Source organism: Tupaia chinensis, unplaced genomic scaffold (assembly GCF_000334495.1).
Source record: "Tupaia chinensis unplaced genomic scaffold, TupChi_1.0 Scaffold000098_2, whole genome shotgun sequence".
Lineage (NCBI taxonomy): Eukaryota > Metazoa > Chordata > Mammalia > Scandentia > Tupaiidae > Tupaia > Tupaia belangeri.
In genome coordinates, this window is record NW_006159561.1 from 964942 (window position 1) to 983800 (window position 18859).

Here is an 18859-nt window from a genome sequence, read left to right on the forward strand (position 1 = left end):
ATGTAGTCACGTCCTTCTCTATGGTCAAGCTTTTCTCTCTTACAAAAGGGACAAGAATGGGCTGATTTGCCTGGTTCATCCTACCTGGACAGATTGGCAAAGAACAATTAAGGTAGAAGCATGACAAAGACACCCACTGATACATAGCATGGGCCATCTGGTTAAAAATAGCAGACAAATATTTACTTTAGAAAATCCTGGTTTTGCAGTTTTTGCAGTGTGATAGCTGTAATAATAATGGGACATTGGCTAGAGTGGCAATGTGCACATTCTACAACTCTTACAGAAAGACCCGCAAGATCAACACTCCAAGCATTTGGCATTTTCTCTGACAATTCACGACTTGTTACCATCATCAGACCAAGACAAACATTATGTTCTCCCAATTACTTTTGATACATTTTTCAAAGGCTCATATTTGTATATATATAAAACCTTGTATCTAAGCACAGTTAAAAATCTCAAGTAATGCCCACTCCATGAGAAGGAAGGTAGGAGACCAGGAGAAGGTAGTAATAATCGTCAGATTCTAATACAGTTCTTGCATCCTTTGCTGAAGCTACCAGAACATACTTAGTTGTGTTAGTGTTTCTGCGAGAGCATTCCATAATATAGCAATTTAGGAAATGGACTATATGGTTGGGGACAAATTTGGTCACAGAGGTAACCGAGGCACCAAGAGCAATGTAAACATCAAACCAATGTAAACACTCCAGAAATGGTTCCCGTATCAGAAAGAAGAATCATGTATATTATAAATATTTGTCCAAGATACAATATGGTTTTCTAAAGCATGTGGAAGATAATCAGTAACAAGATGCATTTTGGCTAAAAATACATGCTGTGGGTAAAGGAGATAAGAAATTCTTTAAAGCAGTCTGTATACTTAATGGCACCAAATCAACTTGAAATTATAAAATGAATTAAACAGAATCATTAATCCTGAAATAATTAGAGAAGGAATATTTTAATAATGGCTACACAAAATTTGGAGCCTGATACACTTTTACAGAGAAAACTTTTTTAGATTAATTATTTATTTATAAGTAGAATACAATTTTTAATTAATTTCCTTGTCAGCTTAACATTTCATTATTCTTGAGATTATTACTCAATAATTATTATTTTTATGGACTTAGTTCTATAATTATGGGTATCATCCCACTCTGCTTCATGCTACAGTTATTCAATAACGATTTTAAAATAGATCTGGAAAAAAATAACTGATGATGACAGAATCTTGGCATAAGCAAGTCAATCATATATCTGGAAAATAAATAATAGAAACACAAAGACATATCAAAATAGAATAATACTTTCAGGGGTTTATAAGAACTAAACATTCCCTATTATGGGAACGCAGGGGACATCACAATTTAAATTCAAAGAAATTGATAGACCGACCACAGAGCAAACCGATTTTGGCACAGCAATGATTACATTATTTCTGCTACATTTCCTTTCAGAAAAAACATCTTCAATGTTAGCTAATGCTTTCTCCTCTCATGGCACAGGTACTGAGATGAAGAGTGTCACAGAGAAAACACACGGGGGACAGGGGATACCCAACCAAGCTCCATCTTAGAAGCTGTCATGGTGCAGCAGACATTGAATGAGCTGGACAGATAATTGGAGAATTTCATGAAGGGCCAATCCCATAAAAGCTTTCAAACTATTTTGATTCATGGCACATTTCTGGGTCTAGTCCATTCTAAGAACATGATAAATAGACATTCCTTTGGATCTGTCTGTGTTTCTGAAACCAATTCAATACCAGATGGAGGATCGTAGGGAGAGGTTGAAGGGGGAGCTGGGAGTTTAGAGCTTCCAATGTTTGTAACTTACAAAATAAATATGCATAGTGTCTGGAAAAATTAGATGTGATTGGTAAAGTGTTTTAGGAAGAGGAGCCATCTAGTCTAAAAGTCAAATACTCATAATAAAAAGAGAAAATAGGAAGTAAATTGCCTTCATTATTGATAAAATTGACTGCATTATATAAACATTTGGATAGAAGTGGCTTGTATCAGAAACAGATAAAAAAATGAATGGAATGTTAGTTAGACACAATAATAAGCACAGGGCAATGGAAAATATTTTTGTGACCATTTTTAAGGGGAAAAAAAGACAGTTTAATGTGTAATCAATGATCAACCAAATATTTGCTGAGATTAAGTACTGCTCCATCCCTGGTCCATGCTCAAATACAGCTCAACTCTAGATGTTTTACCTTAAGCAGGATAAAAACAAATGCTGACTATATTGTAATTAGATCATGGTATCAACTTTCATGTGACTAATGACATAAAAATTCAGAGTGAACATAGAATTGATCCATTACGATTCTGAAGTGGCTGATTCACAAGTGACACACCAGCATTTCCATGACTGAATCAAAGCCAGAGGTGAGTGTGAGCTGGAAAGAAGAAATGTGATTTAGGGGTGCCGGTGCTGTTGTAAATCAAAAAGAAACTAGCAATTAATAGTCACTTTCGGTTTCATATCACCAGCTCATTTTATCATAAAAAAAAGTTAAAGTTAAATCATTTGTCATGATGGCATTTTTTAAAGAGATATTTAATAAACAGCAACATTATTTTTTCTTGTGACTATATATCAGCATCTGCTAAGAAAAATAAAATGTGAAACTGAATACAGAACGATTTTAAAATTTTGTTTGAAATGAAACCCTCTGGAGGGTCTTTTAATCCCAACTGATAATGTCAACTTCTAATTGGTTTTGAGTGAAATTTGGTTAAGTAACTCTTCTAGACATCTGTGACAGATACATTTAATTTTATCTGTGCAACTGCCATGTTGCCATGCTTTCATTCCCTCCAGGACATGCTTCCTGTTCTTTGTCACTCACAGTCCTGTTCTTGTCTATCTGTAATTTATTAAGAACATGAAAAATGGCATTATCCCATGATCTCTTACCTTTGAGCAGAAGTCTGACATTCATCCATTCATGACCTTATCAGTAATTTAGTCACTTTAGCACAGATTACTGGGTATACATAGCTATGTCAATCTTAACAAACCACATAGAATTCTTTATTACGTGTCTGGTTCTGGGTAGTATCTTTTCCCCAGTATTTAAAATTTAAAAGTATGAATCAAATTCCATAAAATAAGTACATCCAATCTTTCTAAAAAAAGATCTGTGTTCTCCCTTTAGTAGCCTATCCCCTTCTCCAAAGTGACAAGGTAATACGTGTTCTGATTTTAAACTTACTGATACACTTTCTTACACACTATCTTATATACACCTTAAATACTCATCTTCTTTATAAGAAAAACAAATCCATGATGGTGAGATCATATTAGGAAATCTTTGATCTTGCTTAAAAGGCCCTCAGGAATAATTGGTCGATTCTTTTAACTGATAACTATTCTGGTTTCTTAAAATAGATTATTTTTTGGCAGAAAAAGAAAGACACGCCATTGTGCATGGCCTACACAATAAGGATTTTGTGGTTTGTCATTGTTTTTGGAAGTAATATTTGGGTGGGGTTCTTGATTATCAGTTCCTACATAGAGTCTAGCAGGCACATTTCTTCTCTGCTGGCTTTTCCCCATCAAGTTTTCCAGAATTTCCACCATTTACAGTGTCAGGGACTTGGGTCTTTTCCACGCACTGTTCCATTCGCTTCATTATTAAGTCCAGAAGAGTTTCTACTGCTTTCTCCACATTCTGTCCAGTTGCTGCACTTGTTTCAAAATATGGTATGCTAGCAGAGAAAAGATGACAATTATTTTTGAGAGGAAGAAATCAGAATAGAAATAAGTTGTAGAAATGAACCACACATGCAAAAAAGATGGCAGACTACGAGATCGTAAGGCAACCATCACTTTGCTGGTTAGGTTGGAAGGACTACTGTTTTTCCCTCAGTGCGTAAAAATTGGTGAGCTGCTCTTCAGAGTAGTGACAACTAGTAAGGTAAGGGAACTGATAGATAGATAGGCAGTTAAAGGCCAAGGCACTAGCACTGTATAAAATAAATAGGAAGGGAAAAGTGCCTAAACTAGCGATCAATATTACCATTAAAATATCACTCCCCTTCCAGTTGGTTACCTAGAAATCTGATTTAGAATCAGACCTGCATTGAACAGGATAGTCATGTGAATGCAACCTATATTGATTCATTATCTAAATTTCCAAGGAGTCATGTACATTTTAATGCTCTCAAGGAGAATGCTTCAATAAAAACTGGCAGATAGGATGACATTACTTTAAATTTTGAAAACTAATGCCAAATTCTGCCATAGAAGCCAGTATATGGTTACATAAGGTTTATTTATTTATTTATTTTTTGTTGTTGTTTTCATTCAAGCTCAGCCAAGATATGGATTTCATTATTATGCCCATGTCAGGTATTATTCCTCAGAGTTTTGCAGCTATTGAGAATCAGTAGAGAATAGGTTTTTTTATAGTTTTTTTTTGTTGGGAGAGGATTTTGCTATAGGGCGCAAATGCTCTCCAGAAAGATAGAGAGAGACAGAGAGACAGAAAGTGAGAAATCACCCCCCAGGGGCGATGGCCATGCTGCAATCCCTTCTCCTCTTGGGATCTTGGGCACGCATGCACACGCACCCGACGTGAATTCAAGCTGCCGGGTTCGGGACTTGAACCGCAGTTGACTACATTGGAGTCCAGCAACATAGCCATTACACTAATGCTGATCCCTTAGAGAATAGTTATTAAGAGCATGAGCCCTAATCTCAGAGAGCCTGGACTGAATTTGAGCACTGTTACCAAGTATCTATGTGGAGCTCCTATCACTTTATCTTTTTGAGACTCAATGCTTTATATAGAAAATGGGTGACTTTAGTGTCTCCCGCATAAGGTCATATGGGCTTAAATGAGTTAAAAGTCTAGAATGGTTGCTAGCACGTAATAAATATTCAGGAAATGTTAGCTGCTATTTTTTCAAGTAATTCACTAATCTAGCATATATGTGGTGTCTTCAAGAAGTTCATGGAAAATGTTGAAAAACTATGCTTGGATTTCAAGATGGTTTTATACCAAAAGAAACATATTTTAATTCCGTTTTATGTGAGCTTTTTGAAGCCCTTTTAAGCCTCTAAAAGGTCTTTTTAATTTTCAGACTGATCATGATTTCTTCTCCCAGTGAGCTCATGTCTCCGCCTCATTGGGTGAGTAGCAGTGTGTGGTCACAGGATGTCTCAGTGTAGCCAACTCACCCGTATTTGTCAGCCAGGTCCCGGGCTTGCCGTTCATTGACTTCCCTCTGGTCTGGCAGGTCTGCCTTGTTGCCAATTAATACTATATCTGGATTTTCACAATAAGCATTTGCTTGCAGTTGGCCTTGGAAAGAAAGCAGATGGAACCAGCTCGTCAGTTATAAACAAGAAATGTCAGATGATTGCTCATACTCCAGATTCCTAATCTCCTTGTTCTTCTCCAGTTTAACTGTTTTCTAGGTGTATTAACCAAGTTACTTGCTCTTCTTGGGCACACTTTGCTCATCTATAAAATGGAGACAACACCTCTCAAATCACAGATTGTCAAGGTGACTAATCATATAGAAGCAGCACCTGTGCCAATACCTCTCTGTGCCCTTCTACACTTCTAGGGAAATGTTCTCTGTGATGGACACACTGCTTCGCACCATTTGCTCCTCAAATGTAAGTGGAACTCCTAAGGCATAACTTGAAAGTATGCAAATGTGCTTTGTCCTTTAGAAGGCTGCCATTGCCCTCCCCTGATGTCCAAAGTTATGATCTCCAGAATGGAACATTCAAACCACCACAGATTCATGTTGAAAACAGGCTACTGTTTATCTCGTTTCTCTAGGAAAAACTTTGTGTGTGGAAGAGAAACAGAAAGAGAGAGAGAGATAGAGAAATAAAGAGAGACCATGGGGTGGAGGGAGGAGAAAAAAAAAAGGAACAGAAAAGAAAGAAAGGGAGGAAGGAAAATAGAAAGGAAGAAAAAATGGCAAAAGAGAAGAGAAAAAAAAAGAAAAAGAGAATGGAGAAAGGGGGAATAAAAGAGAAGCTAAGAAACCTGTCACCCTGTGTTTTTAGGGTTATAGAAGTAACTTAATGTCAATCTTGCTGTGTGCTACCTTGCCAAGACTAGATAAAGAAGACAAAGGCGTACCCTATAACACTGATTATTTGAGTATTAAAAATTAAAATGCTATTAGACATTCAATCTCAAAAGTATCCTTCTGGAGACTTTTTAAATCAATCCTTAAAGAAGGATTTACCAACCATTCTCTGAAAGAGTCTAATAATCTTATTAGCTCTTTATTTCCTCAGAATCTAATAATACCATCAAAATTTGGATAAGGAAATATTATATTAAAAGACAGTAAGGACAGACCTAGAATAAACACTCCTTCGGAAAAGCAATTAAAAAGATTGAGGTAGTGTGGTGGTTAAGGGAGCTGGACTCCCAAATGGCTGACTACGGTTCGAATCTCAGACCTAGAGGTTAGCTTTCTCACTTCCTCTCTCTCTCTTTAACTCTGTACCTTTCTGGTCAAATTAAAATAATAAAATAAAGTTAAATAAAATGAGTCTTTTAAAAAAAAAGAAAGATAAAATTTGTCAGTATTATTCCCCATTGGTTGAAACTGTTGTTGAATTCAAATTGAAAGCAGTTATATTTATATATACTAGTTATTGACTATGTATTATATATAATATTATTAACTTTATAAAATAACTAATCATAATAGAATATATAAAAATATGTTAGTATCAGTACCAGCAGTTGGTATAATGGTTGCTGGACACCCATGTAGTTGACTGCAGTTTGAGTCCTGGATCTGATGCCTTAAACTCACACCAGGCACGTGTGCATGTGTGCCCAAGATCTTGAGAAGGGAATGAAGGAGAAGGGATTGCGGCATGGCCATCTCTCTTGCAGGATGATTTCTTGCTTTCTGTCTCTCTGTCTTTCTCTGTCTTTCTGTCAAGTGTACACATCCTATAGCAAAAAACAAACAAAAAAAACTTCTTAAAAAGAAATGTTAGTATCTACTCTGTGTCAGGCACTCATTCAGGTCAGGTCTGGGTTTCCCAATGGAACAAAAAAGACAAAGTCTGTACTTTGTCAGAGCTTACATTTTAGTGATGGAAAGAGTCAAAACATAAGTAAACAAAAAAGTATACAATATTTAACACAGGTGACGGCTGGGATCAAATAAACTATAAAGTGTGTTGAGGGAATATCTGTAAATCTGACTTCAGTAATTAATTAGGCAATATTTACATTTCGTATTGTATCAAAGTTGCCGTGGAGGCTGGAGAATTTTCTATATAAACCTTCCTCATATTTGAACTTTTTTTTAAGTAAAATTCCACTGCAAGGCAACTAGTGACAGACTGTGACTTGGCATCATGTTGCTGGTCTGCACTAGAGTAGTTTCTTATCTAACCATTGGTCCTCAAACACATTAGAAAACACCATCGAGGACCAGCTATAGTCATGCAGGTGGTAGGGTCTTCTGAGCCATGTTGGAGCCATATAGGGAGGCCCTGGGTTCAGATCCCAGAGTGATCTAAACATGTCATCCTCCCAATCCTGGCTGGAGGCTGGGAACAATTGGGGTATAGTGAGACCCTGTGAAGGGTGTCTGTCTACTCATGAATTAAATAGGTAATGAAAAGAAAGTGAAGAAAGCACAGCTGATTGTCACTGTGTCCTTTAAGCCAGTAGTTGGTGTGGTGGTTAATTAAGGGCCTGGATTCCCACATGGTTGACCATGGTTTGAGTCCCAGACCTGGTGGTTTGAAAATTATGCTGGACAAGTGTGTGGGTGGGTGTGTGTGTGTGCCAAAAATCCTGAGAGGAGAATGGAAGAGGAGGGATTGTGGGATGGCTATCTCTTTGGGGAGTGATTTCTTGCTTTCTCTCTCACTGTGTCTCTGTCTCTTTCCTTTTTGGCGAGCACATGCACCCTAGGACAAAAACCTTAAAAAAATTAAATTAAAAAAAGAAGTCCTTCAAGACTACTTGATAAGTGGAAATAATAGCCTTTCAAATACAATAATAAGGACCTTAAATATAGGTGGTGATAAGCCTGTATAAGCTTCCTCTCAGATGACTATCAAAGGAAAATGCAACTCCAAGTCCTCTTGGGTTACCTATAAAAAGCATTTCGAAAATGACACATGAAACACTATAAATTTAGGACTTTCCATAGTTAATCTGTGGTACACAATCTGGTTTCATGTTGTGATATAGAGCTTTGGGGTGCCAAAGTGGCCAATGCACGTCACTCAGTTTCACGTACTCATCCAGTTTCTGACATTTAAGAAGCTCTGTTGACTGGTGAGGTCAAACATTAATAAGAAGCCCATGGCATCTCGGAAAAACGCAGTAGTGAGGCTTCGGAACCTGCCAAGAAAGCACAGCGGGTAGTTCTGAAAGTTAGTCCACATGCTATAATGACAGTTCACACCGTTTCTCTGTCAAATACAGTCTCACTGTGGGCCCTTAAGGATTACCCACAGAAATGGGAAAGCAAGCAGAAGCTGCCCAAGGGCCAGGAGAGCAGATCTAGTTGTAGGGTTTTATTCATTTATTTATTTAAGGACCACTTCCTTGCTTCATGATCCCAAAGTACTTCACACGTAGAATGCGTAATAATCAATCTTGCACTGGCTTAGGCAGCCTGTTGGATCTTTTCTTTGGGGCTGTGAGTATTTCACGGTCCACATCTGAACTGTAGGCAGCCTTAGAGTGTAAACTTCAAATGATCTTCCTCATCTGTACCCCGATGAAAGCTTGTCCCTCAGGAGCCTAAACGATGAATGCCCACGATAATATGAAACGAAACTCTTCTTTTTTTGGGGGGGAGGTTTTTTTGCTATAGGGCGCGTGCACTCGCCAGACAGACAGAGACATAGAGACAGAAAGCGAGAAATCACCCCCAGGGGGGATGGTCACGCCGCAATCCCTTCTCCTCCATTCTCCTCTTGGGATCTTGGGCACGCACGCACACGCGCCCGGTGTGAGTTTTAGGCCACCGGGTCCGGGACGCGAACCGCGGTCAACTACGTGGGAGTCCAGCGACATAGCCATTATGCTAACTGCTGATTCCCGAACGAACCTCTTCTTGTTAGCAACTGGAACGAGGATTCTTTTGTAGGAAAAAGTGTTGATAAGAAAGCTCTTTTAGAAGTACTCTTTGAGGGAAAGATGAAGTGTAAACCTCTGCTTTAAGCAGTCACAATAAAATTAAAAGTTCTAATTACTGCCATAATTAAGGAAAGTGAAGTAGTCATTTGTACAGGCATAAAAATCCAAGTTTCTTGTATGATTAAATTAAAAATATTTCACTATACCATGATTAGTTAAGTCATCCAAAGGAACTTTAATTTGGCCGTCAGATATCACCTCTTGTTTCCAAACTCTAGTCACCCCAAAGAAGCATTTACTGAATCTGGGTGCATTTTTATCCTTGACAAAGATTTAGAAGGTAGCTCCATGCTTGGTTCTGAAAGCAGGCCCAGGTTTGTCTGTTTACATGATACAGAATATTCTGTTCTTTAGGACCTGATCCGATACAGGAAATAGAGGAATCTTTTGATACACTTTCAGTACAAGAGGGGAGAGTGTTGCCATAGCTCACTGATTTAGCCAGGGAAGAAACAGTGTCAAGACTTGCCAATTTATTCCTTGTCTGTTGACTACCAAACTCTAACAAAGAATTCGTTCTTCTGGTAGACTGACAGACAGATGTACACTGAAACTTAAGAGACCACTTAACTTTTCTACTGTTTGGTTCATTTAATGAAACCTTGCTGAACCACTCAAACTTTCAAAAGAAATCCTTGACTAGATTTATAAGAAAGTTGTTTTTGAACATTGCATGATTTTTTTTTTTGGTAGGAAGAAGGAAGCAAGTTGTGACTATGTACTGTTATTTTTCCAAGTCAGAGATTTCCACAACCAGCTTCTAGCATGTAAAGGGAAGAAATACATTCTACAACTCCTATGTCTTGAATTAAATTAATGTATATCGTCTTTACAAAAAAAAACCTAGACATTAGTTTGTATCAATAACATCTTAATACCTGATTTCTATTTGGGATAGAGGGAGTTGGTTTCTGTCATCTGTCAATGTATACAGTATGTTCACTTGAACTAAGAATAATGGCTAAGGAAAATGGTGACCAAAGTGTGTTATATGTTATTATGTAGAAGCAATTGAGGATTTTTAGCTGTACTGTGTTTTTAAAGATAATTTGCATAGATATATTTGTATCTGTTTTGTCCAATATAAAATGGAAATTACCTAAAGAGGAATAATGAAATTAAGAAAAAAACATAATCAAGATGATTTCTTATATGCAGAGGCTTGATTTTACAATTTAGAATGGTTGATGTACCCCTGTACATTTTAATTGGATAAAAACCTATGATGATTTGGGGCCAGTAGGTGGCATGATGGTTGAGGCGCTAGACTCTCACATGGACAATTGCAGTTCAAGTTCCAGAACTGGTGGCTTGCTTTCTCACTTTCTATCTCTCTGTCTCTCTCTGGTGAGCATATGTGCCATATAGCAAATTAAAACAATAATAAAATTAAATAAATACCTCTTATAAAAAGCCTTTGATGATTTAAAAAATAATAAAAGTACTCTTTGGGGTAAAACTGAGCTTTAGGCAGGCATCCAGTTCTCATGATGAGAAAGAAGATGATTAGAATGTCTAAAGGAAGGTGAGGAGAGAAGAAAGACATGGTAGTTGGAAAAAAAGAAGTGACCACAGTCTTTGCACTGGAGGATTTTGAAGAATATCCGGTGTCACATGTAACATTACATCTTTCTCACCCTGAGCACTTGATTGTCTTGCCTCAGCTTCCTGAGCTGCTGAGATTACAGGCACGTGCCACAGTCCTTGCTGTAAAGTAGGACAAGAAATTGCATCTGGGCCTCCCATGTGGTCTCAGTCTGTTAAGCAGAGCCATGGTGTGTACCACCATGACTGGGCCCAAGCTTCTATAGCTGACCCTGTCATTCTGCATATAATCCCTAGATAATTTATCCATGTATTTGGCTCAGTCATAGACTGTATGAACCAAAGTTCAAGATTCCAGAATTTACACATCTAGCCCTCTCCTGTCTTTCACTGTGGCCTAGTTACTTATTACATATTTCCACTTAAGAGGAAATTCTGGCATCTCTAAGGTCACATGTCCAAAAAACTGACCCCTCTGTCCATGATATCCCCCTCCATCCTCATTTACACAGCCTCTCTCTCTCACCTGTCGAAATAAAATCAACATGTGTATCTTGATTTGCTCATTTCTGTGTACCCTGTTAAGACTTTAGTGTCCAAAACATGCTCTCTCATATGGATAATGTCAATAGCCTGCTTATTAGGCTCCCTGTGTCCAATTTTGCTTGACAACCAGTTCCCCACCTTCTACTCCATTTCTTCCCATTAATTTTAATGATCTTCTAGGAAAAACACTTCAGTAATTAAGCATTGCTTTCAAGATAATGCCCAAACTCTTTAAGAAGGTATCAAGACTCTGCAGGAACTAATCCTTGCTCAGCTAACCAGCCTCTTCTCTTGACTACCCACAGGCATGCTGACCTCCCATCAGTTCTTCAAAAGGTCACTTTCCTCCCCTGGACATTCGCACATGCTGGTCTCTCTGCGGGTAACCTGACCTAATGCTTCCTTTTCTTACTACCCTTCTGTTGGCCTGGATAACTCTCATTCACACTGTATAGCATATCAGGGCTCGGTTGAGTAATGATATTAGAAGTATCACTTCCCAACACTCACATCTGGATTATGGACTCTTCCTGGTTGGCCCATCTTTTGCTTTTGCTTTCCTGTAACTGTCCTAAGGCTATATTATAATGGTTTATTTGTCCAAATTCTACCCTAGACTCTACGCTCCAAGGGAAAAGAAGCTATGTTTCTAACTTTCTAATGATTATGCTTTCATGGCCCAGAACATAGCATTTTCTCATGAAATATTTGTGAAATTAAACAGAGCAAGAAAAGAAAGGAAAAAAGGGACCAAAAGTTGGCGTAATGGCTATGTCGCTGAACTTCCATGTAGTCGACCATAGTTCAAATCCCATACCTGGTGTTAAACTCATGCTGGGTGTGTGTATATATTTGCCCAAGATACTGAGAGAATAGAGGAGAAGGGATTGTGGCGTGACCATCCCCCTGGGGGGTGATTTCTCACTTTCTGTCTCTCTGTCTCTCTGGCAAGCGCACGTGCCCTAAAGCAAAAACCTCTCCAAAAAGAGAGAGAAAAAGAGAGAGAGAGAGGAAAAAATAGAATATCCAAAGCTATAAGATTAGTAAAAGTTTAAATGACTCTAATGGAGAATGACATTTTTTAATATCAAAGCAAGGAAGAGAGATCTTTGTAAATTACTACCAATTTCCAGAGTAGGGTTTCTTCTGTAGGACAATGCCATAACCAAAAAGTGGATGGGAGAAACATCTTTTGCTCAGCTGTACATTTGTTTCCTCCATTCCCTGGATGTGTAAAGAGATTATAGTTTTTTTTATTGAATAGTTCTCTCTCTTTAGAGATCAGCTTTATGCACAAAATCGTCTCCTACTCAATCCCAATAGTGTCATGGATAAGAAAACTATGTATCTCATTGGAAGACAAGAGCATGTGTGATTCCCCTGTCATGGCCCCACAGCATGTGACTGGGACAAACACTTCTGCATCTGCAGCAATGTGGAAAGGAAGCTCTTGTTTGAGGGCAGGAATTCTGGATCATGCAGCCCAGTATCCCTGTTATCCCTTACTCCCTCCAGAGAGAGAAGTAATTGATCTCCAGTTTCATCCTCTGGCATTCTTTCCAGTGAGTTGATGCAGTGGGGAGCCTAGGACCCCATAAAGAAGTAGGCCTCAGGGTCACATTAGATTCTTTCTTTTCAACTGGGGACTAGGTTGGAAAATGTGTCCTTTAAGCTTACATATAGTCTGTGTATTTTTTTCTCCTCCCATGATGGTTTTTGACTTTTATCAATAACAGTTATCTTGCATGGATTGTACTTCAAGTTATCCTTAGGCACAGAGCTGAGGTGTGAGGCATTGTTTACCTTGTTGCTTAGCTACAACTTGTATATACAGGATGCAAAATTCTCAAGGGATGAATAACCTAAGTGTTACTAAGACGGTCCCTAGAATTCCCCATTCTCCTCCTAGAGCAGCTGTCTAAAGGGGACAGATGAGAGAAACGTGCCATCGTGCTAGGCTGACATATCATGTGCGAGGACATATGGGAACCACATTTTTTTCCCATATTACTTTGAAAAGGAATTAAATTGATCTAAAAACATACAGCTTTGTGACAACAAAACTGACATATGAACAGAGACTCTTGTGAGGAATGACTTCAGAAGAACCAGCAGTGTTGAAGGGTGTGTGTAAATGGAATTCACAGTCAAAAAAGCTAACAGAGAGGCCCAGCGCCTCTCCCGGCATTTACACTTACTGAAAGCGAGAACATTTTGGATGCATTTCAAAAAAGAAAGTGTTTACAAGCATAAGCATTCTAAGATATACGATGCAAATTTGGAGGTATGTGCCTTCTAAATATCTTCACTGCCTCTCTATTGCCATTTTAAAAATGTATTCTAATATTGAAAAGCTTCATAAGCTTGAGGCATTTAGCACTTTGACACCATGAATCTTAAAAAAAAATGCATTTTCATTGAATTATGGAATAGTACTTCTAGCTCTAAACAAGCAGTGCTACTGTCCACTGAGTATCTATTATCTTGGACATTGCACCAGAGACAATGCTGAAAAAACAAGCAAGATCTTAGCCCTAATAAAGCTGACAGTTTCCTTGATGGTGAGAAGGCCAAAAAGAAATAAACAGCAGTAAGAGTCAACTATAGACGACACAGCTTGGTACAAAATGATATATAATTAATTTAGTAATTTATGGAGGTAGAATACATATCCCAGGAGTTCAGAAGAAAGTGGGGTGTTATTCAGTTGGGGTGTCCAGACAGGCTTCTTAGAGGAGGTGGAATATGAGCTGGGTCTGGTAAAAAGAGAGGTTGGGAGAGTGGGAAGCTAGTGGAAGGTTCTAGCTGAAGGGCAATGGTGTGATCAAAATCAGAGAGAGCAAAGTCAGCTACAAGGTGTAGGGCAAAGAGACCTTGTGGGAGAACAGAGATAAGAGAGGCTGTATTGTCTCCCCTTCAACTCCCTCCTCATTGCATTTATAACAGTGCTAACCTCCCATTGTCATTTGATTAAATCTGGAGAAGGCATTTTTTCCCCCTAGTAAAACGTGGATAAATGGGCTGGACAGTGGCACAGTGATAAAACGTGATGTTCTGAAAGGAAATCCCACATGGAAAGGTTCCCGCTCATATCCAGAGAATTGCTGAGGATGCTGGGTACATGGTTGCCCAAGATTTGGGGCTGGCTGAAGGCTGGCATGAATCATGACATTGGGACCTGGCTGAGGATACCTCTCACTTTTCACTCTCTTACTCATAGAAGAGAGAAATCAATTTTTTAAAAAAAGAAAGTGAAAACACAATGCTTAAGAATCTTAGTAAAGATTTTTTGAAATATAATTTTAAAAATCTGTATCAACTACACAATGATAGTTATATTTAATTAACTAAAAATAATTTGTTTTTATTTCTCAATACAAATGTCTATTTTTCTCTACCAGAGGGTACATGCACATGTATGAGAGGCAGAGAGAGAAAAGGAAAGAGAGAGAGAACTGTCTCTCAACAAACCAGCCCTAGTCATGCTACAAATCCTTTCCCTCCAGTTCTTCATCCCCAAAAGATTCTGAGCATATGTACATGTCTGGTATGTTTCTCAAGCTGATAGGGCTGGGATTTGAACCCTGGTTGTCCATGTGGAGTCTGGCTTCCTCTACATACCTCACTGCTGTGCTATATAACCAATGCACAAGATGTCTCTTTTGAAACCAGGAGAATTGAATATCAGTTCTTTTCTTTTTTAGAGAGAGAGATTTTTGCTATAGGGCACGTGTACTCGACAGAGAGACAGAAAGTGAGAAATCACCCCCTCACACCAGGGGGATGGCCATACTATAATCCCTTCAGTTCCATTATCCTTTTGGGATGTTAGGCACACATGCACGTATGACCAGCATGAGTTTTAAATTGCTGGGTCCGGGACTCAGAGTGGGGATCAGCGGTTAAACTATGTGGGAATCCAGTGACATAACCATTATGCTATCTGCTGATCCCTGAATATCAGTTATTTTCAAAGTTCACATACAGCATTCATTTTTAGAGTTATTTAATTTATGTATTTATTATTATTATTATTATTATTGAGAGGTTTTTGCTACAGGGCGCATGCGCTCGCCAGGCAGACAGACAGAGACAGAGAGACAGAAAGTGAGAAATCACCCCCCAGGGGGGATGGCCATGCCGCAATCCCTTTTTCTCCATTCTCCTCTCAGGATCCTAGGCATGCACGCACACGCGCCCGGAGTGAGTTTAAGCCACCAGGTCCAGGACGCGAACCATGGTCGACTACATGGGAGTCCAGTGACATAGCCATTACACTAACCGCTGGTCCCTTTATTATTATTTTTTAAGCTTTCTATAGTAATCAAAGAGAGACAGAGAAAGAGAGAAGAAAAGTGACAATGCAAGCCCATCCAGGACTCGAACACACAGTCAGCCATGTGGGAGTCCAGCACCCTAACCACCAAGTAAGTTTATCTGACCTATTACATGTGGCTAGAAATGAAGTAATTTGCTCTTACCGCTCTTGTCCTGCAGTGTCCCAAAGCTGAAGATGCACCTTAAATGCTTTCCCTGAAGATTCATTTGGTCCTTGTGTATTATAAACCTGGAAGACACAATTTTCATCAGTTGGTATTGCTTTGGATTTTGCCAACATTCAAATTCTCTGGGTTCACTCACCATGTTTTTTCTCGATTGCTGTAATCAAAGTTCATAGTGCAGAATAAATATTTGCTCTATTTTTTCCCCAGAAGTATCACATATACTCTCACTTTTAAATGTCAAGTACAAGTATGATTTTCAACACAATTTAGGCATACTGAAAACTTAAATTAGACACCTTCTGTCATTTCCTCATGGAGATAGCAAACATGAGAATTTAGGACCCAGTTCTAAGGACCCAACTCTTCATTTAACCTTTTTGAATCTTATTTTCTTATCTGCAAATTGAAACCTACAATCCCTTCCTACGTAACAGAGTTATGAAAACCGCAAACTTAAATGAAATAACAGATCTAAAAACATTTAAAAAAATAGTAAAGTACTTTGCAAATGCCTGAAAACCTTTTGCTGTGAAGTAGACTTTCAAATGAAATAATAGTCATGAATGTGAACAGAATTTCTCAATAAATTAACACAGCACACTTTAAGCATTCCTTCTCTATATTCAAGGGCTCTTTTTAGATAAGGTGAAATTTTTAAAAATTTAAGTCTTCATATATTTAAGCAAAGCATAGCAATTTTAGTATTTAATCAGCTCCCCTTAATATGGGTTAGTAACAATATTTTAAAACAAAATTTGCACGGACTTATGCCCAGATCAGTGAGGTTAGTGTGGAGGAGAGAAGGCAGGAAAACCCTAGGGTCAGGGGGTTGGAAGCAAGTTTGATAGAACTACACCATCATGTACTGAAGTTCAGATAAATCAGTTAGAAAGCTATTAACGAGGACTCAGAATCTGACATCGTAGGCAATGGCAGTCCCGCCACCATTTCTTTTGTTTTCTTTCCCAATTTTCAAGGAGTGAGTAAATTTGTGACATCATCTAGAAGCCAAACCATCTTGGCAATGAAGAACACCTTGGGTGGCAGTAAATCTGGCTAAGCTTCTGCGCCTATGCTACACGTCTCACATGTCACAATATCCTTATTCCTGTCATTAGTGTCTAGCGTAGGAGAAGGAAGTGGTTGTGATTCTCACTTAAACTCCCTTATCGTGGAAAATAGCATGCACTGGTCTCACATTCTGTTCATAATAAGCCGGTGATTGATGGCTGAGTCCACACATAAATAAAAATGCAGCAAGAGCTTATAAATCTCATGTCCCAGCTATTTGCCAATCATACGTTTAACCTCTTTGTTAAGAGTAAGGAAATGAGCACTTGGTCTTACAGAGGAATGTAACTCATGTCACAAATGCTTTGAGACCCTGAATATTTCAACTTTTGACAGATCCCTTCAGAATTCATTGAAAAAACAGTCAACTCAAACCCATAAATTATTTATTTTAGTACCTTATATACTTTTTGGAGACAAGAGATAGTAGCACTCAATGTTTTTCTAGCAACATGTTATTTATAGCTGAAAATGTAGCAAATAATTTTCAAAAGCAAATTAAAATGACAGGTTATAATTTCATGTTAGCAAAAAAAAGACAATTTGCAATACAGTAAACATGGCCCATTAATTCTTATTTTATACATGGGGGGGGGGTGCAAGTGAAAAGGTTAATGATATGGTTAAAAACTTACCACACGTTTTTCCCGAAAGTCTATTCCTACTGTAGTGATAAATTTGGGGTTGAATTTATTGTCCGTGTATCTATAAAGAAATGTCGTCTTCCCCACCCCTGAATCTCCAAGGGCCAGGAGTTTGATCAAATAGTCATAGTCTCCATCGGTCATAGTGATGGTCTTGGTGGGCCTGTGTAAGAGAGAAAACCCAAGTACGTTGTGATTAAAACTGGTTTTCCTGTGCCTTCTACCCATACACAACACAAATTTAATTTTTAAGCTGAAGAGAAGATCCAACGCCTCTACTCTGCTAAATTCTGAGTTAACTTCATCTGAGTAGCTTCAGGGATGAGACTCTATCTATTCACTCAATACAAATCATCTTACAGCATGTCCCTAAATATGGAAAATATGTAGTGTCACAGGACCTAGAATAACCCCATCCAGGATAGTGCAAGCATGCTAGAGAAAGACAGACAATTATATATGGATAATGGAAGAGAAAATAGGAAGGGGAGATTTTTGCCTCTCACCAAGTATTATGAGCCTTCTACATGATTCACATAAAATATTCCTTTTAAATTAAAAAACAGTTAAGAGGTGGTATGACCACCTTGGAAAACCTCACTCAAGGCTAGTTGGTGAACAGTGGTAGCACAACCCCCTACAATCCCGGACCTACATGGGAAGGTCCGGGGTTCAAATGTAAGGGCCACTCTGTACTCAGGGACTGTGCTGTGATAGGCGCTGCCTGCGGCCAGGCATGAAGACCTGACATGAAGACCGTGCTGTGGTGCCTTCTTCTCTGAAAATCTAAGTCAAAAGACTTTAAAAAAAAATAACAAAATAGAATGAATCCCTCCACCGGTAATACAGAAAGAATAACAGCCTCTGATAACACCATCACCTACTGATCACTTGATGAAATTTCCACTCTTGAGTTTAGCAGAATGACTTACTATTGTACAATTTTCTGATTCATGGGTTATAGAAATTAGTTTGTCCTATCCTAAGCAGTGGAAGGCCTACGTGAAATTTTCTAGAATGGAAAATGTTCTCTCATGTAAACAGGAGGAATATTTCCCCACCTACCTTTGAAGATCCAGAAAACATTGTGTTCTTCAATAGTTCTGGAGTCATTAAAATTTAATTTAAAAAACATCCCATTCCATAGACATATCTAAAAATCACAAGGTGATGCTAGTAATTTTCTGCATGTAAGCAGAAAAATTTCATTAAAATTTAATTTAAAAAACATCCCATTCCATAGACATATCTAAAAATCACAAGGTGATGCTAGTAATTTTCTGCATGTAAGCAGAAAAATTTTTTTCTGCAAAATTATATATATATATATATATATATATATATATATACACACACACATATATATACAC

The 18859-nt window shown here is 38.2% G+C and overlaps 1 protein-coding gene across 2 annotated transcripts in view; it reads right to left on the reverse strand.

The window, feature by feature from the left end:
• Window positions 1-948: 948 nt before the first annotated feature.
• The window catches only part of RAB27B (RAB27B, member RAS oncogene family), a 186445-nt gene continuing 168534 nt past the window's right edge, over window positions 949-18859 (reverse strand). For both annotated transcript variants that reach the window (XM_006143439.3, XM_006143438.3), the window contains exons 2-6: window positions 17481-17652; window positions 15751-15836; window positions 8271-8374; window positions 5206-5329; window positions 949-3731 (exon numbers count right to left, since the gene is read on the reverse strand). In XM_006143439.3, coding sequence (XP_006143501.1) covers window positions 3542-3731; window positions 5206-5329; window positions 8271-8374; window positions 15751-15836; window positions 17481-17633 — 657 coding nt within the window. In that variant the 5' untranslated portion in view covers window positions 17634-17652 and the 3' untranslated portion in view covers window positions 949-3541. The remainder of the gene's footprint in view (window positions 3732-5205; window positions 5330-8270; window positions 8375-15750; window positions 15837-17480; window positions 17653-18859) is intronic.